The following is a 25,000-nucleotide window of genomic DNA, read 5'->3' on the forward strand; positions in this document are numbered from 1 at the left end:
GGGTCACAATGTTTGGACCTTGGTAGAGAGGAAGCAGGAAGTCCTGAAGAAGACCTACCAAGGTGGAAACGTTGATACCGGAACACTGAATACACAGTGGAGCAGCGGTCTGTTGAGCGGACATCTTCTTTTTCTACATGTTAGTTAGGCCAGATGGCTACAGAACAATGCCTATCAAGATCAGCTCTACAACATCAGAGTAGACATCTCTATTATGTTTCTTGAACAGAGAGTGTGAAGAGTTTTTCACTCGGAGCCACTCAATAAAAAAATATGTGTACTGTGCACTGAAACACAATGCAGTTTAAGGATTTATCTGCAGTACAATGGGACTCTTGGACTATGAGCCTGTTATTATGGATCTGCTGTGAATCTTGGAGTACATAACTGCATTCAAACATAATAGCCTTAATTTCCCAAAAAACACTGACATTGAAGCATCTAATGAGAAAAGTTGAATCTTTGATACTGTGTGTGTGTGCGCATGCATGCATGTATGTGAGAGTGTGTTTGTGTGTGTGTATGTGTGTGTGTGTGTGTGTGTGTGTGTGTGTGTGTGTGTGTGTGTGTGTGTGTGTGTGTGTGTGTGCGTGTGTGTATGTGTCTCTGAGGTACCTTATGGGAGCTGGAGCTCCTACTGGTGTTAATCTTTGTGACCTGTCAGCTTGAGCTCCAAGGATGGATGGCCATCTCTCTTCTCTGCTCACAGACACGGTCACTACACACACCGCTGGTCTCTCCCGAAAGCACAGTGAAATAATACTGGGACATTAACACCACAGAGGGAGCTGCTTGTGTCTCTATTGAACTCATAGTTAAATAATGAGCTAATTTGCTAAGCCTCATTGGTGAGACAGATCGAGGTCCCTCTGTCAAACCCCAGCGCTAATAGATGAAGTTGGCAGTCATTCATCTGCTGTGGGCAATCAATGTGAGTGTGAAACGACCGGCTCATCATTTACCAGAGTAATAACTTACTGATGTGAGTTCTGGAGAAAAAAACAAAACAAAAAAGTGTCAGTAGTGTATCATTCTCTGCTTCCACGCGTACAGGATGCAGGATGCAGCTTCAACACCAGGGGAAGCTACTTTGCTTGCGGTGTTCCTCTTCGCAGGCTCTCAACCCGGTCTGCCATCCATATCATGGGGCACTTTTTGAGCCAATCGTCTGTCTCTTTACTTGGAGCCAATCAGTTTTCTGTTTGCTCGACGGTCTGTTTACTTTGCAAACCTCTCCCTGTGTGTATTTAGTTGAGAGTGGAAGGAGGAACATTATATGGCAACAGGCAGCTAGCGGTCACGCAGCACGTTAGTCGAGTTTCATTTCCTCGTTGTGAAAAGTAAATGGTGTCGATGCTGCGAGTGTTTGATTCAGATTATAATGAAGGAACTAGTCACAGACTGGATATCAAAGGAGCCTGGTAATTGTGCAATTATGTGGCTGACTAGATAGGACAATGGCGGCCTGGTTAGGCACACAGATAAGAGGGACAGAGAGAGTACCATGGAGGTACGCTGCTACAGGGTTCTGACTGTAGACACAGCCCTGGGTCCAAACACCATTTAAAATAATTTAAAGAGTTATTGGTGTTGTGTGAGTCTATCAAGACCACACCTTTTTCAAGAGAAGACCCAAGAAGTGTAAAGGACTTTACAGCCCAAACTCTATGTCTCATCTTTAAAACTCTTTTCTAAAACAAACAAAAAAACAATTTCAGCCCTGTCCTCAGAACTCATAACTGCACGTGTTCCAGGCAGCAGTGAAAGCTCTGCAGTCGGTCGCGAAGGTTTAAACAAATACGACGAGTAAGCAGAGATCCAATGATCAGTCAATAATAGCTCTTTGCGGCACTCTCTCTCTCTCTCTCTCTCTCTCTCTTTTTATCTCTCGCTTCGCTGTCAGCTAAACTCTGTCAGATGGACTATTTGCTGTCAGTTAAACACTTCTTAAAATACCTCTGGCGGTAGCGCTCTCCAGCCAACATCGGCGGCGTTCATGCGACGCTGCAGTCACACCACAAGCTTCATTTCATGCTGGCTGCATTCAGGATGACATTTAACTGCAGCTACTGTATTAAGGAGCTGGTCAGAGTGACAGATCGTGGCACGCCCGCTGGAAACAGTCAACACAGCCGCTGTATTTACAGTTCACACTGGGAGGTATTTCGTTCCGAAGCGAGGGACCGGGGCGCGCGTGGCATCGAGGTAGCCTGCCCCATCACGGCTGAGCTGAAACCCTCTGAAGCTCAGTCACTCGCAGTAGATTTGCAGCCATGGGAGACATTGTTTCATCAGAAAATGCACATGGGAGTCCGGAGGGAAATATAACACTGAAACACTATGATTTCCAGGGTCTTACCTTAGCGCTATTCTGTAGGTCACACCATAGACATCATAAGGGTTGTTGATGTTGTTCATACAGTACATGTGTATGAGGAAATTACTCACACGGGAGGGATGATCTAACACCTCATTTTGAGTAAAGCACCATCCTGTCATCCTGCAGTTACAAAATGGCGGCGGGAGTGATGGATTTCTCCTCTCATTCCACAGATCCGAACCACCACTGAACTGGAGAAAAGCAATACGTCGGACGGTGATTCCTTGACTATCAGATTATGCCGGATGGCTACCTCAAGAGTGGGGAGGAAGGAGGGAGAGGAAGAGGAAGGACTGTAACATCTCTGGTGTGTTTTTGCGTGTGGCCAGATTGAACTAACCTGACACGCCAGATGGTTTGCTCCGCATAACCATCTGGGAACTCTGCGTTGGAAACAGTTTGGAAACAGGCAGGCACTTTCAAAACTACTTGGCAGGTGATTGGATGAACCATCTGAAAAAAAATCTGAAAAGGTCTATCACACAGTAATAGCTAATTAACTTCAACCGCTCCTCGCCGTCATTAACCCGCCCAGCGTAGCTGTTTGTATTTCAAATTCCTCAGAACCAACACTGATTTGCAAGATCGTTTTGCAATCTGCCTCAAAATGTTCTCTATTAAGAGTATCCAGACATCCGGATGGTCTCACAAGGCTAAAACCGAACAGCTGCGCCCCTCAATGAGCCTTCTAGTGGCGTTTGATTGGAGGAGACAGCTTGGCTAGGCTACTTCATTAATCTTCTGGCTGCAGCAGAATCTCTCAAACTTGAGACCTGTTCACTATAGCACTAGTGTGGGTGCGTGTGAGTGACTGGGAGAGAGAGAGAGAGAGAGAGAGAGAGAGAGAGAGAGAGAGAGAGAGAGAGAAAGAGAGAGTCTGTGTGTGTGTTTGTGTTTGTGCGTGCGTGAAAAAAGATAAATATTGAAGGTGACTACATAATACTAGCTTCTTCTACTGTTGGTATAGCGTTGCTGTGCAGTGTAGTCACCAGGGAAGACTCTGGAGCATTGCCTTGTCATGCTTTCACACACCATGTTGTGTAGGAACTGCTGACTGTCCACAGCCGCACTAACGGCCCTGACTCGGTGGAGTACTACTCACTGCTTATCCACTTAGCGTCCGGGTGGTGAACCTTGAAGTCCTTTCCAAAGATGTCCTCCATCGCCACTTTCCCCTTCAGGGCCAAGCTGTCATCTTCTCCTGAGGGGTTAGACACAGAGAGCACAGATCAACCCTCTGAACCAAGAAAATGCTCAAGTCCACTGTGAATATATGTTTATTACAATTATAGAAACTGAACAAACATGTGAGGGCGTTTTCTGCGAGGTTGCATGCTGTCACAGATACCGCATGTATTGTTGATAGCAGTTGTGTCCCGACCGCCGCACAGCTTGTGGTTCTACACAACGTCCCTAACGTGTTGTTACACAATATTTTCAAATTGCATGTATCACTACAAGCTAAACAATCTCCCAAACTAGTGTGTGGCTTTGTGAAGAGTTTGATTCAAGTACTGCAGGGTGCTTCTATGACGGTGTCCTTGTTTAATATCATCCATGTTTAATAACAAAGGACAATCTTGTAGTGAAAATGAAAAACATGAAAGGAATGGGGAAAAGCTGTTGAAACAGACTCATATGAATAGTGTTGAGGGTATTAAGTCCATTCTACTTATAAGGTGCCGCTCAAACCAACCAAGGTGCTGTACAATAAAGACATTGCAGAAAAATATGAGTAAAAGAAGTTAAAACAAAACAAACATGAAATACAATATTAACAAATATAAAATACATCCTAGACAATATAAACGTTTTCAACAGCTTATTAAAACGATTCACTGACTTGTTTCACTGACTCTCACTGTTTTTGTCTAAGGGAAGGTGGGTCCAGAGACCGGGAGCTACAACTGTGAAAGCTTGGCCACCCTTGGTTCTGAGCGTAGCTTTCGGCACCACCAGAAGACCTTGATCAGAGGACCGGAAAGAACTCAATATGGCCAGGGGGCATAACAGATCAGATATATAAAGTGGGGCCAGTCAACGTAGAGCTTTGTAAGTGATTAAATTAATGTTTAAATCAATTCAGCCATCAGTGGGTAGCCAACTTGGTAAGTGGCCAATACCGGTGTAATGTGTGACCTGCGTCGTGTCTTCATTAAAATTCTAGCAGCTACATTCAGGACCATCTGGAGCCAAGACACTGAAGAGCGACTCAAGGTGGTGAACAACGAGTTACAGTAATCAAGACGGGATGAGACAAAAGCACTCATATTTTTTTTTCCAGATGTGTAATATTTCTTTCTCAAAGAAACATGATTAGGCCACCTTCTTTACATACATGAACATGCAACTCGAAGTTCATATGTTGATCCAAGAATACTAATCGTTTTTTTTCTTGCTTAATATTTACTGCTAAAGGACCAATACACTGCTGAATTTTGTCAGAGAAACTCTCAGTGCCAAGAAAAAGGACGTGGGTTTCGTCAGGGCTGGAGGAAGTTGTATGACATCCAGTCCTTGATAGCTGTTAAAGGAGTAGTAAAGGGAAAATGCATGTTTAGCCCTGTTTTAAGGTTACTTATGATCATATACAATGGTTCAGATCAAAATGTTGACAAAACTAGCACTTTTGAGAAAGTCTGATAATTGCTCTACCACCGTTTTGGTCATACTGTACAATGGATGTGGATGGGCACCGTGAAAAATCATTCAAAAAACATGTTAAACTCTCAATTTCAAAGACAAGAAACTCACCGAGGTGTTAGTTGGCGTTCTGACATATAATTCGCCATAAAGTAAGATTCTAGTTCATCCGGAAATGCTTTTTTAAATATTTAGCATAGAACTATTTAGTCGCAGCACATACGTGTGTAAACTTCCGCTTGAACTGATTCCGGTCGCTTCAATACAAGTCAATGGATTTCATAAAATGATCAATAAAACCCTACAGGATGCATACTTTGCGTCGAATTTGATGTCAGAACACCAACGGACACCAATTACCCCCTCGGTGAGCTTCTTGTCTTTGAAATTGAGAGTTTAATATGTTTTTGAAAGATTTTCATAGTGCCCCCCCACATCCATTGTATGACCTAAACAGTGGTAGAGCAATTATCAGACTTTCTCAAAAGTGCTAGTTTTGTCAACTTTTTGACAAACTTTTTGACAACTTTTTGAACCATTGTATATGATCATAAGTAACCTTAAAACAGGGCTAAACATGCATTTTCCCTTTACTACTCCTTTTAGCAGTTGCAAGGTGGAGAATTAAGGCAAATAAGGCAATTTGGTTTAAAAGAGAAGTACAGTTGTGTGGAAGTACAGAGTTGTGGTAACAGAAACACTCCAAGAAAACAATCCAAGGACCAATGACTGAGCCCTGGGGCACACCACAAGTCAACAGAAGAGATGAAGAGACATAGCTCTTAGCTCGAGTCGCCAGTAATGATCAGCATGACCTCAGAAGGAGGAGGAGAAAAAGGAGGAGTAGGAGGTGTGTGTGTGTGTGTGTGTGGTGAAAATTATGGAGAAACGTATTCCCCTAGCCCCTGTTAAGACCAATAAAGACATACGATCCTCCAAATGAGCTTATGTGTTTTCAGCGCACGCTTCAGCTAACCTCATTAATTTCCAGGTAATTCCAGACCGCGCAGCATAGCAGCTCAGTGCTTTTCTTTAACGGCTTCACACGCACGGACGGAGAAGCAAAAAGGCGATATCTTACTGGCTTCATTTGTTTCCCCCTCGCCCCATTTGCAGCGGGAGAGGTGAAGGAGGAGGCCGCGCGGACCGATGAAGCCGGTGTGGAGAAAGTGACAGACTTTCTCTCCTCGGGCACCGGAAAAGTAATGTGTTCATTGACTGTTTCCTTACGTACCGCGAGAATGACCTCATCTACGTACAGTGATCAAAATGGAGGCGAGCTGGCTGCGTTGTGAAAAGCACAGTGAGTGAACACCCATACAGAAAAGCTCTTCCCAGCGCGGCAGGCCAGTCACGAGAGCCGCTAGCCGGCCGCTTCATAACAGAGCGCTCTGTCCGGGCGAGACACGGCCGTCTATCTTCCCAAAGCAAAAAAAAAAAAAAAAGTCACACACATACACGCACATACACACGCACGCACATGCACACACACGCACACAAACACACACACGCGCATGCACACACACACACACATACACACGTGCACTGCATGTTCTATGAACGGTTTCCGGGTGTTCTTTGCTTGGCTGCTGGTGTTCAGGTGATTTTCCGGTCCGGAGGCTTAGTGTGCTTGGGGAGGAGTGCTGTGTGGGGGTGGGGGTGTGGGTGTGTGGGGTGTGTGTGTGTGGGGTGGGGGACGGGGGGATGGGGGGACGGGGAGATGAACCCAGCAGGGCTCCTGCCGCTTTCCCTGTAATATAAGACCATTAAACATGTCGGGGTCCCGAAGCCGTGACCGCTCTGTCCTTGCCCCCCCCTCATACGACCCTCTCTCCCCCCCCCCCCCCCCCCCCCCCCCCACACACACTCACTTTAAATATTCATAGATGCTCCGTCTGAAAGTCAAGGCCCGCTGGGCTAAGCCACCATTTACAGTGAGAGGCAAGCATTAGCGATAAAAGAGTGGTGACACGGACGTGTGTGTGTGTGTGTGCGCAGATCACATACACGTTGACAAAAAAAAGCATGTCTGGTGATCTGACGGGCCCCCCCCCCACGCGCGCGCGCCAGTCAGCCACCTTCTCTCACTTGAGGTGGCGACGACGACGATCCTCCATGTTTGTTTCGTCCGCTGCCAGTCAAACCCCGTCTGAGCACAACGTCACGTCGCTCTCTGGAGGTTTGAGGAGCAAACTGTCTCATTAGCCAAGAAAGAAAAGAGAAAAAAGACTCGCTCACACACCAACACTGTGGCGCACAGAGGAATCACAAGAACCCCGGTTCTTTGTAATCCAATAAAGCAAATGTGTGAAAATTAACACGGATTGTGAATTGCTGGTGTGTTATGTGTCGATACATTTGTGCACATGTGTGTGTGTGTGAGAGAGAACATCTTAGCTTCTTGAGGCTTTAAGATCGTATTTTCTATAGTGTGGGGGGGGGTGCTATCTCTTCTCCTCCACGGCAGTGACATTAGAAAGTGACGCTGGGATGAGGAGACATGACCAGACACGTGACGGAATAAAAGCTCGGGCTGCATAATCCAAACGCTGACTGGCGATGGCGCATCAGAACGCTTGAAGTTTCATCTGACGCGTGAATTGAACATACTGTACGCTGTGTGAATTGAACATAATGTACGCTGTGTGAATTGAACATACTGTACGCTGTGTGAATTGAACATACTGTACGCTGTGCAGGGAGTCACGTGTCAGACTGCTGAGCTTTGGGTGGTGGATGTTTCCGGATCAGGAGCGATTCAGAAAACGGTGAACAGCTTCTTAAACACACTGGTGCCAGGAAGGCCGGCGCAAACCTATAACTCTGGAGCCTCTGAATGAATGAATGAATGAATGAATGAATGCATGCATGAATGAATGAATTTCACTGGTTTAAAAGCCTATTGGCCACAACCATCACACCATTGTAGAGGCTTTTACACACAATAAAGTCTAGGACTTATTTCCATTGTGGTCCTGGTCTGTTATAGCAATGGTCTGCACAGGCAGCCCTCAAAGTACAAAAACATTAAAAACACAGAACTCATAAATTCCCAATACATTCGCACATAAACACGTAAGACACTAACAACACTTACTGTACGACACAACAACCCAAACACAAAACATCCTGCTTCCCTTTCTAAAAGGTTGAGCAGCTATGTAGCCATCCGTTAACTGCTCTTTTAAAATGATTAGTTGTGACAATTCCTTTAATACGAGACAGTAAGTGGTTCCATTCTATAGCTGCTGAGTACAACCATGACTGAGCATCAATAGGCCATTCAACCCCTAACAGAGAAACCAGAAATGAACAACATCTCTAAGTACAGTAAAGCTAAGTGGGAAAATGATGATACCTCTGGTTCTGTATTTCTCTAAGGATTGAGAGATATGAGCGAGCCCAGCAGGCGTTCTATCTGACTGCCACCTGGCTCAGGATGTAGAGTAGGTACGGTAATGCGTGTTCTAGTGGTGGCGCTGGGTGCAGCGGGGAGAAGAGCGGACGAAGAGAGGAAAGAGGAGAGGAGAGAGGGAAGAATAGAGAACGGGAGATTAGAGGCGAGTAGATATCCGCCACCGGAGATGACGGTTCGCGCCCCGGTCTCGCCAGATCCGACCATGGCAGGACCCCGGAGCGAGCGGCATACCGGGCGGGCGCACCACGGGGGGCGGCCAGGTTCATCACGGCTCGAGGGTTGGGCGCGCCTCAGCGACCCTGCCCGGTGTCGGGATTACGGTGGCGAGCTGAGAGAGTCAAGGAGTCTGCCTGTGCAGACCAGTTGTCTGCATCGCTGACCGTCGTTAGTACGGGGTAATTGGACACTAGGTCAGGGTCAATCGGCTAGCAAATTGGGTGAAAATGGGATGAAATCCAAAAATAAATGTATTGAGAGAAAAGAGAAATGAAGATTGCAGAACAGAGAACAGAGAGAAGGGAAAAACGGAGCTCAAAATAAGACATTCAGATATGTGTTGCTGCAAGCATTAAAATGTGTTTTTTCTCTCGCTACGATTCCAGTCAAACTGTATTACCGCAGCCCTCAGATCTGCCGTCACGCTGTCACGTCTGCTTGACATCCGTATTCAGACTCAGATCTCTATCTGCCACATGCAAAAGTACAGCGTACAGTCACAGGGAAATGTTACAACGTACAGTAGTAGCCCCTCACTTCTACTACTACTCCTACTCCTACCTGCCCCCCCCCCCAGCCTGGGGCTGTAAAGATGGATCTGTTAGAGGAGAGGGATGTTGCCATGGGGGCGTGGAGGGGTGGGGGGGGGTAGAGGGAGGGAGGGGTACGTTGTGAGAACACAATACTCGTCAGGAGCGGTTAACATCCTACGATACCGTCTGGCAGGATGTTGTCCATTCATCCGCTGGGGTGAGAGTTATCCCAGAGCTCCAGATATTATAGACTAGTGCACATGTACATCAATCTTGGGAGTGTTAGTCTGTTTCATGTCTGTAGACGTGACGCAGCACAGGGCTGTTTTGGGTGGGATTTAAAGGGGCATTTCAGGCTGGACAGAGGGAAAACCACCAACACACCGGATTCGCCCTGGCGCTAGACACAGACCTTAACAAATGACTTTTGTGAAATGTCAGAAGACGAGAGTTTAGTTAACATAGAGAAATCACAGAGCCGAACCATCCTGATGTTGTTTGTGGAATCTAATTCATCCACAATGTCTTCTTAAACCTCTTTTTATTAACCCAGGGGCTTTTCAGTACCAATAGCCATTTGAATCTTTCAGAACCAATAGCCATCTATCATCTATCTATCTATCTATCTATCTATCTATCTATCTATCTATCTATCTATCTATCTATCTATCTATCTATCTATCTATCTATCTATCTATCTATCTATCTATCTATCTATCTATTTATCTATCTATCTATCTATCTATCTATCTGCCTACCTACCTACCTACGTCTGTCTGTCTGTCTGTCTGTCTGTCTGTCTGTCTGTCTGTCTGTCTGTCTGTCTGTCTGTCTGTCTGTCTGTCTTAACTAAGTGGGAGCCATGTGGAACATTAGTTGTGATTGTCAGAGAGAAAATTCCTAGACAAGCTGATTAAGCTCTTCCCAGCGCGGCAGTCAGTTATACCTCTCTAAGGCAGTTACTGACTCTAAGTCACTGACCTCTCTAGGTCAGTACCTCCAACACACTGGCGGTTCACTTGATTGATACGCCTCCTCCTGGGCCATATACTGTATGCGCTAGATGCAGCACTTATGGCTTAGTTCCGGCCCATATATGGCCCAGATATGGCCCAGACCGGCTTGCTATCAGGGTAGAGAGCAGACCAGGGGACTTCATGGGACCACATCTAAACAGAGGGCCTATTGATTAGCTTCTTATGGAAATATTTTTAAACAGAGCTTGAAGGTCACGCTCGAGGCTGCTTTCAAAACCCTCACCATGGTTACAGCTGGGAGCCCAGGGCAGCCTGTGCCCATGTGCGTGTGTGTGTGTGCGTGTGTGTGTGCGTGCGTGTGTGCGTGTGTGTGCGTGTGTGTTTGTGTGTGTGCGTGCGTGTGTGTTTGTGTGTGTGCGTGTGTGTTTGTGTGTGTGCGTGTGTGTTTGTGTGTGTGTGTTTGTGTGTTTGTGTGTGCGTGTGTGTTTGTGTGTGTGCATGCGCGAGACTCTGCCCTGAGAGTTCAGACAACCTTTAACGTGCGCTGAATTAATCTGTAACGTTACACAGTCAAGGTCTTCTGTGCAAGCAGGCGATGTACAGGGAGGGGGCAGTGTGGGTCAGCAGGGGGCAGTGTGGGTCAGCCGGGGGCAGTGTGGGTCAGCAACGGCATGACGCTGTGACCGTGCCCGGGGGCGGGGGCGGCTGTTCCAACAACGTACCTGGCGTCAGCAGGATGACCGACGTGACGATGAGGGAGCAGATGACCAGGATGACCAGCAGGGCGATGGCAATCCCCTTCCAGTTCCTCTGGGGAGGGTTACTCCCCACCAACTCCTGGACACACACACACACACACACAGGCACACGGTCAGAGAGAGGAGCAAAGTGATTGACACACCACTGAGAAACATCAAGGGGTGAAGTAGCTGCCGACGCGGAGGAGAAAGAATTGGTGAAAAGGAAGGACACAGGAAACAGGTGGCGGGCAGTGGGGGGATGGGCAGATGAAGGGGGGTGTCAGTCAAGGACGAAGGGGAGTCACAGGAGCGGAGCGGTCGTCAAGGAGAAACGGCATCAGCGCGAGCGGGACGGCAGGGGGGGGGGCAAACGTCGTTAATGAGCCAAACGTCGGCAGCCGTCACCACGAAGCGAATGTGACAGATGAAAATGGAGCCTTTCGCCTCCTTTGGGACTTTATACTTGGCTGAGGGACGACTAGAGCTGTTCTTCCGTTGGAAGCGACGAGTTTAGAATTATGAACAACCTTGAGGCGCGTTTTTTTACTGGAGGGAAAAAGTTATTTGCAAATTAACAAATTAAGCTGTTTACAGTTTAATATGAAGTTTTAAAATGAAACATACTTTTAAACATGTAATACTGCATTTGAAAAACTGTGCCTAGAGGCTGTACTGAGCACAGTGAGCAAAAGGTTTCCAAATCTCTCATTTAACCCTGAGAGTCAGTTCAATTCTTTCCTATTTTCTCAGTCTTGTATAGACATAAGAAATAAGCCAATTGATAATGACAGGAAATTTGGCAAGACCTCCACTTTGTTAAGTCCCAGAATGAACAATTTTGCCACAACAAGAAATCCAACCTCAACCAAAACAACTCCAAGAAAAATAACATATAAATACCGACAACACGAATGGTGGAGAGTCTACGAACCAAAACAATGTTAGAGGGATTAGCTAACAACTTTAAACATTTTCTATGGTGTAGATCAAAACAGCAGAGCCAGGAATGCGTTTGGGAGACCTGTTGCTAGAAAGGAAACAAGGCCGTAAAGCGCTAAGGTGGCTGGACTATGCGCTGAACATCTGAGTGACCTCCTCACCTCATTAATTGAATGGAGCCGCAGACATCGTTAGCCCGGAGATAAGAGCAGTAAGAGCTATTCATCAGTCTACCCGTTAAACAGCCTCGTTAATCCAGGGGCCGCGTTACCCACAATGCCCTGCCCTCGTGCCACCCCGGGACTCTTTAAGCAGGGTCCGGGAGGAGGGGCTGTACATCAGGCGGTGAAAACGGGGCAAACAGCGCTGTTTAATCATAAACACTACTCAGCCCCGATGGTAAACACGACTCTCTCAGTCCCGACGGGTGATTGGCTCCTCACAGCTGCAATACTGCGATATACACTCACATCAATTTCAAGAAATAACTGGTCATTTTCCGACCGTTGGAATCGAGCGTGTGAGGTATCAGAACCTCGGAGGACAGCCAAACAAATCAGAGAGCCGCTGTGCCATAAACCACATTAACGCTGACAGCAGTCAGTCCTTCTTAGTGTTGAGTATAGTGATTATGGTGGCGTTAATACAGCTGGTGTGTGGGAGAAACAGCAGAATGGATAGGACTCCTCCAACACGATGAGAGACCTTATGTTAGACACACACACACAAACACACACACACACACACACACACACACACACAGAGAAGGTGGTGCAAAGAGTACTTTGTGCTTTGGATAAAACAAAACTCTTGAAAGAACTAGAAAAACCGCGTAGCGGTTAAATGCCTCCGCCTAACAATGCAAGTTGCAGTTAACATTCAGTTGACCTTTGACATTTGAATTGGAAGGTCACAGTGACCCTTTACCTTTGACCCCCACGATCTAAGCAGTTCAGCTTTGAGTGCCAGTGAACATTTGTACCAAAGGGGAAGAAATTCCGTCAATGCATTCCCGAGATATTGCATTAACAAACATCGTACGGACGGACAACCTGAAACCATAATGCCTCCGGTCAGGCTATCGGTCTATCGGCAATCGCCTGGCGGAGCCATAAAAAAGCAGAAAGCCTATTTTGATTTCATCCAAACTTCCCAGAAAACCACTGTGGAACAAACACATAAACAGGCCTGGATAATATCAAAGATTTGTTTGTGCCAGGGTCATGATCCATCACTTGGGTGTTTGCCCTGGGTAGCCAGCTGCTGGAGTGTGTGTTTGTGAAAGGACAGCGAAGACTCCACAAGTGTCTGGTGTGACAAAGCGTGATTGGCCCACTGCAAACAGCCACGGGGTTCGGTCATGGCTGAGCACCGATACGCAATCATTCACCCTTCCGCCGGGACCAGGGGTGATTTGATGCTGCACGTCGCGCTGGGCTCTGATGTATTCTTCTGGTGCGACGCATTGAACGGTTCCCCTAATATCCCGTTTCCATGGATACCCCCCCACCCCTTCCCACACACACACACACACACACACACAAATCGTGAAACGATCGACCGCTATTGCAGTTTGAGGGATCCGGAGGGACGGCGATAATGATCATTTGGACTGAAGTTGGCGATATGCTAATGAGTTGCGAGACGCAGCGTCCTGAGGGCCACTAATGTGGCTGCGAAGCAGTCTGCCGCTGCGCTGAGCCAGAGGAGGGTTACAGCCCCACGGCGAGGACGGGAACGCGAGGGGGGCGGGGCTTCACGTCTTCACGGGTCCCAACGCAACGCAACACAGCAGCTAGACGGTGTCTCTCTCTCTCTCTCTGCTCCTCTCTCTGTTCCTCTCTCTCTCTCTGTTCCTCTCTCTCTCTCTCTGCTCCTCTCTCTCTCTCTCTGCTCCTCTCTCTCTCTGCTCCTCTCTCTCTCTCTGTTCCTCTCTCTGTTCCTCTCTCTCTCTGCTCCTCTCTCTCTCTCTGTTCCTCTCTCTCTCTCTCTCTGCTCCTCTCTCTATTCCTCTCTCTCTCTCTCTGCTCCTCTGTTCCTCTCTCTCTCTCTCTCTCTCTCTCCAACCTATAGAAAATTCAAGCTCAGCATCAGTCCCTGAGGTCTGAATAATCACTCACTTATATACGCTGTTTATATAGAGTCCAGATATCACTGTGTACTGTAGTGTGTAGAGACACATATCCAATACTGTGAGATGCAGACAGCTGCACAGTGCTGGGTACTACTGTACCATGAGCCTAATATGCCTGCTGTCAAAGGGAATATGTCAATGCTACTTTCTGTGTGTGTGTGTGTGTGTGTGTGTGTGTGTGTGTGCGTCTCTCAATTTATTCTAGTAACATTCTCCTGTCCGAAAATGATCTAATGGCGTCAGGTCGGGGGAAAAAGTCCCGCAATAATCTGTGGAAAGACTCGGGAGGGCAACGAAAACCCATTCTGCTGAAATAAGTGTGTCGTCCATCTTAAAGAACGTGCAATTCTGTTCTCTTTCTCTATAACCCCCCCCCCCCCCCCAACCCCCCAGAGTAATATTGAAATAAAGCTGTCCGGGATGCTTTCTGGCCTGTGAGCATCTCAGGGGGAAAACTAAGTTCCTTCTCCTTTTACTAGGCCTGTAATGGATTTAACAGGTGGACTTCATTAGACAACTCTTTTCGACCGACTGATTCGATTTTGCCTCATCTCATACTTTCCAGGCCCATTGGAGAGTGGAAGAGATGCTCCAGCTGACATGGGCCTTGGCTGACTAAGCCTCAGCATCAGTCTGGCGTAGCACCGGGCTCTGGCCAGGATTCATAGAACCACCAAATGGATCCGTGTTTCCATGGCAAAGCTCCCTGGGAAAGCCCCACTGGAGGCAGAAGAATCACAGAGCCCCCCCCCCCCTCCTCCCTGGAGTGTGACTGATAAATGTCCTTTTCGATCGCCAAGAATGTGTCTATCTATATCCACGGCCCATTAGGTGGACGCGGACGGCGCCCGGAGTATCGAGCATCAAACGAGCCGTCTTCAACATGGCCTCCGGAGCCCTCGCCTCCCTTGGTGATCAATACGGAGCAGGCCTGCTCATCCGCTGGTTTAGCCCCCCCCCCCTCTGCCCCGCCGGTCCTAGGACTTTCGGAAAGCACGTCTCGGTGCTGATGAGTGTATTTTTGGATTTCTGACAGAACGGAGGCCCTTCTCTTCTGTCCCCGGCGGCGGGGCCCGGGACGCGTGGTGTACGTCAGCTGACTTACCCCCGAGCTTCTTCGGCGACGCGCAATTATAATAAATGATGAGTCCAATCAGCAAGGCCCCCTGCTGTACTGCACAGTTAACGAGCAGGTGATTAAAAGGCATCTAAGGTAACTAAAGAGAACAGAGGGAAGGTCGGACACTTGGCAGCGAGCTCGACTCAGAGCTCGGCTCAGGAGAGAATTAAGAACCGTCTTATGGATGGATGTGAGGTCTGGAGAGAGGCCAGGCCAAGGCCCCCCGACAGCCACCGCCTACCGTTGTGCCCTTGAGTAAGGGCAAAACATTTTGAAAGTTGAAAAAAACACACACAAAATATTGTAGACCTAATATTACTCAGTGATGCTACTGTGAGGGTAAATTTATTCTTTCGAGCTGATCAATAATAATAGCTATTAATGTTGTAACTGATTATAACCATTTTACTCTGTGTGTGATTTTCAGACAGGGATAATTGTTTAAGGTCAGCCATTGACTCTGAGGGGTAGTGTGACCAAGCTATCTTGTCTGGGTTTTGAGTTTAGTTGGCGCCAACTCGATGGAGAGGTAGGAATAACAAAAACCCATCTGTTTATGTCTGCTCATTTGACCTAGCTTAGATGACCATAAACAATCAATCGATCGATCAATCGATCGGTCGGTCGGTTCCTTCCTTCCTTAGAGTGTAATTAATCAGCATCATGCTGTTATGATAAACATGTATAAGAATGACTTTTAGCTATGAATGTTCAGAGACATTTGTTGCTGTACTTGGGATAAGCACAACTGTCACTGCTGGTTGCAACCTTCTTAAGTATGATTTTGTCAACTTTATTATTTATTATAAAACATTTATTTTATTTGGTCTCGCACTCTTGGGTACATCATCACTTCAGATGCATGCAGCGGAAAACAGCCGCAACTAGCTACTGTACACAGCTTCAGTGTCCTTTTCCCCTTGAAATTCTTTACACCTTTCACACTACTGTTACTGTGCGTTCCAGTGTGTTCATGTTCTCTCGTCCGATGTTGTGTGGCCACCCTCCAGCTGAAGAGTACTTACTGCAGAAATGAACAGCTTCTGAAGAGGTGAGAAGAGGTGAGAATGTTGACTGGGAGTGTGGCACCAGAGGAGGCCCTGAAGCCTGGGCTACGGGTAGTCCTCCCAGACGTTTCCTCCCAGATGTGTATCTTTGGGCCGGGAGGCTTGGTCTGTGTAGTGCTGAGGGCATGACTGCTATGCCTCAGGGTAAATCTGCCTTTCCTGGGTGTGTGCGCGCAGGCTCTCCAGCTAGTGCCGGACGTATCTTGCATTAGCAATGGTAAAACATCAAACCCTCTAAGTGTGTGCGTGTTTGTTTCTTTGTGTGTGTGTACGCGTGTGTGTGAATTTCTTCCTGTGTGATTATATGGCAATTAGATTCCGTCACTAAGAATACCACTCTCTCCTTAGGCGTGCGTTTTAATTCTGCAGTAGAGGAAAGCAGGACCTCATCAGGCCTGGACCACGCTGGTCTACAGTATGTAGACCATCTGTAGCTGGTGGACATGCATGAACTATCGATGGGACAGAGGAAAACTACTGTATGGAGAAGCCTCCTATTAATAGACCTTCTCAGAATCGCACAATGTGAACAAGGAGAGAAGGGCAGTGATTATAAGACTAGAAGGTACAGAATTTCACTAGAAGGTACAGTATTTCACTAGAAGGTATAGTATTTCACTAGAAGGTACAGTATTTCACTAGAAGGTACAGTATTTCACTAGAAGTTACATTATCTCACTAGAAGATACAGTATTTCACTAGAAGGTACAGTATTTCACTAGAAGGTACAGTATATCACTAGAAGTTACAGTATTTCACTAGAAGGTACAGTATCTCACTAACAGGTACAGTATCTCACTAGACGTTACAGTATCTCACTAGATGTTACAGTATCTCACTAGAAGGTAGAGTATCTCCCTAGAGGGTACAATATATCACTAGAAGTTACAGTACAGTATCTCACTAGACGTTACAGTATCTCACTAGATGTTACAGTATCTCACTAGAAGGTAGAGTATCTCCCTAGAGGGTACAATATATCACTAGAAGTTACAGTACAGTATCTCACTAGACGTTACAGTATCTCACTAGATGTTACAGTATCTCACTAGAAGGTAGAGTATCTCCCTAGAGGGTACAATATATCACTAGAAGTTACAGTACAGTATCTCACTAGACGTTACAGTATCTCACTAGACGTTACAGTATATCACTAGAAGGTACAGTATTTCACTGGAAGGTACAGTATCTCAATAGAAGGTACAGCATTGCAGGTATCCTCATATGGTAGCAAGAGCACTAAACAGACAAAGTGGCAGTGGGAGGTTTTCAAAGGATTTATCCTGTAATTGTAATTGGAAATGACACTCTATCGGAAGCTGCACCAATCAATAATGAGAGCAGGAGATGCAGCAGTCTGGATCCTTGGCAGAGAACGGCGAATGTGTTGAAGCCTGACCTTCTTGCAGCATGCTGTAATGTTGCATGATATTGCGCTGGTGGTTTAGATAACGTGTCAAGAACTATCTGGAGGAACGTCAAAGACAGCAAAGTGTGAGGCTTAACAAGCAGCAGTTGTAAGGAGGAGATGAAGAGGGATCAAAAGTAGAATAGTCGTTGACAGTTGGCTATGGCTGTCTACGGTAATTAGAGATACCACTGGAAGTGCTTTGATCATCATGATAAGAGCAAGCAGGGCAGGTAAGCCTCTCTTTGTGAATTGTCCATATGAAAGCAAGCCGGTTTTGTTCATGTGTGTGCCAGTCTCTGGCAAGGTGATAGCAGAGAGGTTAGTCCCCTATGACAACAAGGCCAGGTTTGGATGTTTCTGGAGGCTTGCTGACTCTAGGGATAGGTGTGCTCAGGCATCCGCTTGATTTATAGAGCAGGAATCTGAGTCTAATCCTCAAACACAGGACTTCACTCCTCCTCGGCAGACTCATCCGTTTAAACCCACTCCCTCTTCCAACAACATCAAGGGATTCATCGCTAAGCTGTCCCAAATCGTAACTCTTTGTACTTCAGCACTGGGTTGCACCAGCTGGAACGTAGCTTAGTTTGAACGTAACTTCCAAGGTTAGGTCAGAGTTTACGAGCTATTAACATTTATGGGTTGCACCACCTGATCGTAGGCATGTTATAACTTAAATCTTAAACCTAGCCCTGATTAGGTGAAAGATTTAAGTTATTTAAATATTGGTTGACATTTAGCTAAGTTGAACAGAGTTGAACAGAATGGCATTTTTACCCGTTGAAAGATTATCATTAAAGCGATTTGAAGGAGAACAACATACGCAGAGAGAGTACTAAGAGACCGGAGGGATACGACGATGTAGACATCCACGCCCTTTATCGGTTTAGACAAGAGCAAATTCTGTCTATAACCGACATGCTAGCTAACGACGTGCTAGCTAACGACATGCTAGCTAACGACATCCAGCACCAGTCGGACCTGAACGGGGCTCTACCTCCGACTCTTCAAGTCTGCATCACGTTGTGATATTTTGCAACCGGCTCAATGCAAAATGTGGTGGTGGACACCATGCAGCTCCACAAAAGCACCGTGTACCATGCAGTGAGACGAGTGAGGCGTTACGCCGGCGCTTGGAAGAGCACGTCAGTATGCCTTCGGCAGCCAGACAGCTAACCATCAGGCAGAAGATGTGCAATGTTGACGGTTTCCCTGGCCTGGTGGGGTGCAGATGGCACACATTTTAAAATCAAATCACCAAGCCACCGTGAAAACGCATTTGTGATCAGAAAGATTTCATTCCATTCATGCCCAAATCGTATGTGATTATGTTTTTACACATGGCAGGTTGTAGCCTACAAAAATGACAATACACAGCGATTGATCAGTAGGCTAGCCTACGTTATTTTCTGAGAGGATCACATCATTATTATTATTAATTATAATGCAAAGAGGACAAGTAGGCTATCTTCTACTCGCCACAGATAATCAATATAATAAACCATCGTTTTGTAAAAACCATTTGGTAAATAGACCAGGCTATTATAAATGGTTGGATTAGCATTGTTAACGGTGTAGCTGGGTCGCAGCGATGATTGGCCACAGACTGCGAAAACGTCTTTTTCTGCGACAATGTTTTGGTTAGTGTGGACTTTATGCCAGTGTAACTAAGATGAAACTTACGTCTCAGTGGTGCAGCCGAACATCGACAACTTTAGTATCAAACTAACTAGTTTGAACGTAGTGTTTAGTGTGGACCTTTTCATCCCAGGCAGGGAGCACACAAACACACACACACACACACACACACACACACACACACACACACACACACACACACACACACACACACACACACACAAGCACATGGTTGATATGTGTGCCATCTCAACACCCCCAGTCCTGAGGCAACCATCAGAGGATCTGTGTGTGTGTGTGCGTGTGTGTGTGTGCTGCCGTGAATGTGTGTGTGTATGAGTGTGTGCATGTGTGTATGCGTGTGTGAGTGTGTGTGTGTATGCATGTGTGTATGCGTGTGTATGTGCGTGTGCCTACTGCCAGACACAGTGAATCATTGTGAGGGCTGCTGCCAGCCAGACTGCCAACGCTGTGCCACTCTGTCGCTGTCATGATCGAACACATTCCTGTCCTCCGTGGGATGAAGCCTAATAGGGGCATAAGACGGGCACAGCCCCCATGCCCCCATGCCCATGTTCACTATCCTGCCCCCTCTCCTTTCTCCCTCTGTATATACTGTACTCTCTCTCTCCCTCCTTCAATCTCTGTCTCCCTCCCTCTCTCTCTCTCTCTTTCTCCCTCCCTCTCTCTCTGTCTCCCTCCCTCTCTCTCTTTCTCCCTCCCTCTCTCTCTGTCTCCCTCCCTCTCTCTCTTTCTCCCTCCCTCTCTCTCTGTCTCCCTCCCTCTCTCTCCGTCTCCCTCCCTCTCTCTCTCTGTCTCCCTCCCTCTCTCTCTGTCTCCCTCTCTCTCTCTTTATCCCTCCCTCTCTCTCTGTCTCCCTCCCTCTCTCTCTCTGTCTCCCTCCCTCTCTCTCTGTCTCCCTCTCTTTATCCCTCCCTCTCTCTCTGTCTCCCTCCCTCTCTCTCTGTCTCCCTCCCTCTCTCTCTCTGTCTCCCTCCCTCTCTCTCTCTGTCTCCCTCCCTCTCTCTCTGTCTCCCTCTCTCTCTCTTTCTCCCTCCCTCTCTCTCTGTCTCCCTCCCTCCCTCTCTCTCTCTGTCTCCCTCCCTCTCTCTCTGTCTCCCTCCCTCCCTCTCTCTTTCTGTCTCCCTCCCTCTCTCTCTCTGTCTCCCTCCCTCTCTCTCTCTCTCTCTCTCTCTCTGTCTCCCTCCCTCTCTCTCTGTCTCCCTCCCTCTCTCTCTGTCTCCCTCCCTCTCTCTCTCTGTCTCCATCCCTCTCTCTCTGTCTCCCTCCCTCTCTCTCTGTCTCCCTTCCTCTCTCTCTGTCTCCCTCCCTCTCTCTCTCTGTCTCCCTCCCTCTCTCTCTGTCTCCCTCCCTCTCTCTCTGTCTCCCTCCCTCTCTCTCTCTGTCTCCCTCCCTCTCTCTCTGTCTCCCTCCCTCTCTCTCTCTGTCTCCCTCCCTCACTCTCTCTGTCTCCCTCCCTCTCTCTCTCTATCTCCCTCCCTCTCTCTCTGTCTCCCTCCCTCTCTCTCCGTCTCCCTCTCTCTCTCTCTCTGTCTCCCTCCCTCTCTCTCTCTGTCTCCCTCCCTCTCTCTCTCTGTCTCCCTCCCTCTCTCTCTGATGGAACTGAAGATCAGCTGGTGCAACCGGCTTCAGCAGTACTATTGTTTTATTGCAGCGTACTGAGCGTAGAACCAAATTATTTATCTGCCTTACATTTTTGAGAGCACAGGACAAACAGTTTAAGTGTCTTTACTGCTCACTGGGCAAAGGTCGTGGTTGTCTCCAGAACCAACACTGTGGAGGGATGATTTTAGAACCATTTCCACCTGGTTTGTTTTGATTTGAGAGTACATCACTTCCAAGCCCATTAGAGAGAGCCAGTGTGGGGTCCAACCCCCCCACCCTCCCCTGCTCCTGACCTCTCCCTCCCCTTGGTGCACAAGAAAACAGATCTCTAGGACGTAACACAGACTACCCCGTACGACACCAACACGAGTTACAGAGAACGCCAGAGGTAAGGCAGTAGCAAGGTTTTAAGTAAACATACGTTACCATGGCAGCCACTCAATCTATTGTGTATTTTCCTGTTGCGTTTGGGTTATAAGCCAGGGTGAGTACAACGAATACCCAACCTGGGTTATAAGACCACTATCAACAAGCACAACGAGGAGGGCTGATGACTTCTCATTAATGACAGCGGCTTCAACGAATGGTATAATATATTTAATTATTAATAACACAATAATCCCACCATCCAACACTACTCACTACCCCGATCTCTATGGATACCAAGTTTGGCCGAATCGAATATTCATGAAAACCTTCCCTGTCGTTCAGATGGATGCACATGGACGTTAATGGCATGTGGATGCAGATGATGAGTCACTGGTGTGAAGGAACTCTGCCGCTGTGCTAATGCATAATGGATGAAGGCCAGACATTTCTTTTCTTTCATTAGTTTCAACGTGGGAGCCGAGAAGTGTGACCGGGGGAATGTAGAGAGAACGCTGGGTTTAGACATAAAAAGATACATGAACGATCAGGAGAAGGGCGTCTTTCCTGAGATTTCATCACGCGCCACCACTCTGTATCTGACCACGAAGATAAGAGCAACCTCTGTTTGTCAAGCGCAGGAATGACAATGACACCAGCCGGAGCGCAACGTTACCCCAACACTTGCTCAAAAACAGTGTAAATGGCTTTGGATAAAAGTATCCTCTAGATGACCAAATTGTAAAATGATAACCTAACCATGCCCTCATAGAGAACTGCTCCAGCCAATCCACAGGCTTTTCTAGGATTAGTATCTCTAAGACTATTTCACCCAATCAAACACTCCTGACAGCTCAAAACGTTTCCCTCTGAAAAGTTGGTAGAAAAGTCATTGAAAGGTCATTTGTAGCATAGCTAGACGTGGAGAGAGGAGTGGGAGGGGGGAGAGAGAGAGAGATGGAGGTGAAGATGGAAGGAGAGAGAAACGGCAGGGAGAGAAAACAAGCTCCGAGCTGGAGCACAGCCAGTGTGTCTGACTCTAAATAGGCTGCTTCTTCAGGGCCGGCCATGGCGGCCGCGCTCTCTGTATGTGGCCAGCCTCCCAGGAACACTCCCATTGTTGTTGTTGTTATCTACAAGCCTTTCATTTCCTATGTCACTCTGGAGAAATAGATTGTCGTGTCGGCAGACTGAGTGAAATGCATCCTGGGTACCCGGGTAAAGGAGCACAATAAAAGAACCTTGGTTCCGCCGTTGTTCACTTGCACTCATTTATACTAACCTGAAGTACCTACTGCTGTCTTTATTTTAGTATTTCTTTTACAAAATGTTGCCATGAATGGAGATACCTTAGACATTGCAGGCAAGTTTCCCAATATCTTCAATATTGAAATAAGCTGTTTGTTCGAAGAAGAAATATCTCTCGAAACCACTTTATAAAAGATCAAACATTCAGCAGGGCTCTCGCAGGTTGTGTTGAGGCATAAACATCTCATTTGTAAGACGGACAGGGAGGGGTGAGAGCCAGGGAATTAATCAGACCGCAGGCCAAGTCTGCTTTAATATGAGCAGTAAGGGAGGCATTCATTTGGCCTGGATGCTCAAGAGAGTCCTGGGGATGTGCTCGCTCGCAAAAAAACTACTTTTAATACTGAACAAATAGCATACTGTAGCTGATGCATGCTGGGAAGTAAGGTAGGCAATGCCTGCTACAGGTAGAAGAGAGTGAGGGGGATGTTGCTTCTAATCTGTGTTGCCTGAAATCTTGAAATGGAAAAATACATGAAGAGACTTCACACAAACGCACGCACGCTCCCATCCAGGTGACCAGCGCGGGAACAGATCGCCAGCGGAGGTGGATACTCGATAAGCCGCTGAAACTGAAGCACACACTTACACTTACACACACATGCACACACACACACACACACACACACAAACACACACAAACACACACACACACACCAAAGCCTTTGTCTTCTCATAGAGCAGTGGACAGTGGATGGGGATGGGCCTATCTGTCATCTCACAGAGAACACCACCTATAGATCTATACATCCTCTGTCATCTCACAGAGAACACCACCTATAGATCTATACATCCTCTCTGTCATCTCACAGAGAACACCACCTATAGATCTATACATCCTCTCTGTCATCTCAGAGAGAACACCACCTATAGATCTATACATCCTCTCTGTCATCTCAGAGAGAACACCACATCTAGATCTCTTCAAAGACGTACAGTGTTTGAAGAAAAAAAATTCGACCTTGAGTTTTTTTTTCTTCTGTAAATTTTCTTCTGTAAATTCTATTTTTCATTGATCTTCGAACACTGTAACTTTGGGTTCACATATCACTGATTATCAGTGATGGGCAATCAAGGTGATCTATACTGTGAATGTAAGATCACGTTACATCAGGACTAGCTAACCTACGGATATACACTGACCTCTTGAAGTGTCATGACTCGTAATTACCATAAGGTCTTGAAGCGTTCCAATCAAAGGCGAGTGTATTCCTGCAGGGTTGGGAACACAGCAGAAATATTCAAATGAGCGTCTTCCCGTCGTGTCTGTTTCTAAACAGTCACTCTGTTGGTCGATGATCCTGAATGCAACCCCCCCCGGTGATAAAATCCAGCCAATGTCGGATGAGGCCCGCTTGGCGCAGCTAACAAGTCGCCAGGCGCACAAAACGGCCGTCCGAGAGCCGACGGAGCTGCCTGGACGAGGACAGATGACACTGTCTGTGTCACACACACAGACACACAAAAACAACCACACGCAAGCAGACGCACACACACACACTGAGACATCTGGTGAAGACATAGGGCAGATCAAACTCAATACGCCATTTTATACTACTGATAATTATGTTGTTTCTGTCTGTGTGAATGCTATTGTACAGTGTCAAAGTTCGGAATACGGCCCGCAGCCCTGGAATACATCTGAACGTATCTCTCTCACGCGGAATCTCCCTCCTCCACCTGAACACCTACACCTGAACACCGCCCAGAGAGAGACAGCTGTGCAGGCCGACAGGTGGGTATATGTGGGATGTGAAGGACTGTAGGCAAACAGCACAGTCAGCGCTTACTAATGGAGCCATCACCGAATGGCAGATCTGTCTTTCTCCAAGATAATGGACACGGTTTAAGCACTGAACAGGTCCGTTCGGTGGAGGGTGTGTTCTGTGAGCAGGCTGTCTGTAGCTCCCAGGATCTCTCTATTCTATGTTTGTGGCGGGGGACGGATGGTTAAGAGAAGGTACGAGGTGAATTATGAGATACGGTTAAGCGGTAAAATGACTCTCTCTCTCTCTCTATCTCTCTCTCTCTCTCTCTGACTGTTGCCGAGTCACGCCTGGTCCAGAGTCCCCTTCAACCACGCCTGGTCCAGAGACCCCCTCAGCCACGCCTGGTCCAGAGTCCCCCTCAACCACGCCTGGTCCAGAGTCCCCCTCAACCACGCCTGGTCCAGAGTCCCCCTCAACCACGCCTGGTCCAGAGTCCCCCACAACCACGCCTGGTCCAGAGTCCCCCTCAACCACGCCTGGTCCAGAGTCCCCCACAACCACGCCTGGTCCAGAGTCCCCCTCAGCCACGCCTGGTCCAGAGTCCCCCTCAACCACGCCTGGTCCAGAGACCCCCTCAGCGACACACGGATGAGTTTCCACGGGAGGCCAGTTTCCACGGGAACCAGGGACTTTTAATGAGGCTGGAGGTAAGAAAAGGAAGCAATTGACAGTGTGTGTGTGTGGGCGTGTGTGTGTCTGTGTGTGGGTGTGTGTG

General features: G+C 47.3%; 1 protein-coding gene across 1 annotated transcript in view; it reads right to left on the reverse strand.

The window, feature by feature from the left end:
• Positions 1–25,000, reverse strand: part of dpp6a (dipeptidyl-peptidase 6a) — a gene marked incomplete at both ends in the record, with an annotated part of 159,119 nt that overhangs the window by 30,470 nt on the left and 103,649 nt on the right. Inside the window, 2 exons of the mRNA XM_084442827.1 lie at positions 3,483–3,581; positions 10,890–11,004. Coding sequence (XP_084298953.1) covers positions 3,483–3,581; positions 10,890–11,004 — 214 coding nt within the window. The remainder of the gene's footprint in view (positions 1–3,482; positions 3,582–10,889; positions 11,005–25,000) is intronic.

This window comes from Borostomias antarcticus (genome assembly GCF_949987555.1).
Source record: "Borostomias antarcticus genome assembly, chromosome: 9".
Taxonomy (NCBI): domain Eukaryota; kingdom Metazoa; phylum Chordata; class Actinopteri; order Stomiiformes; family Stomiidae; genus Borostomias; species Borostomias antarcticus.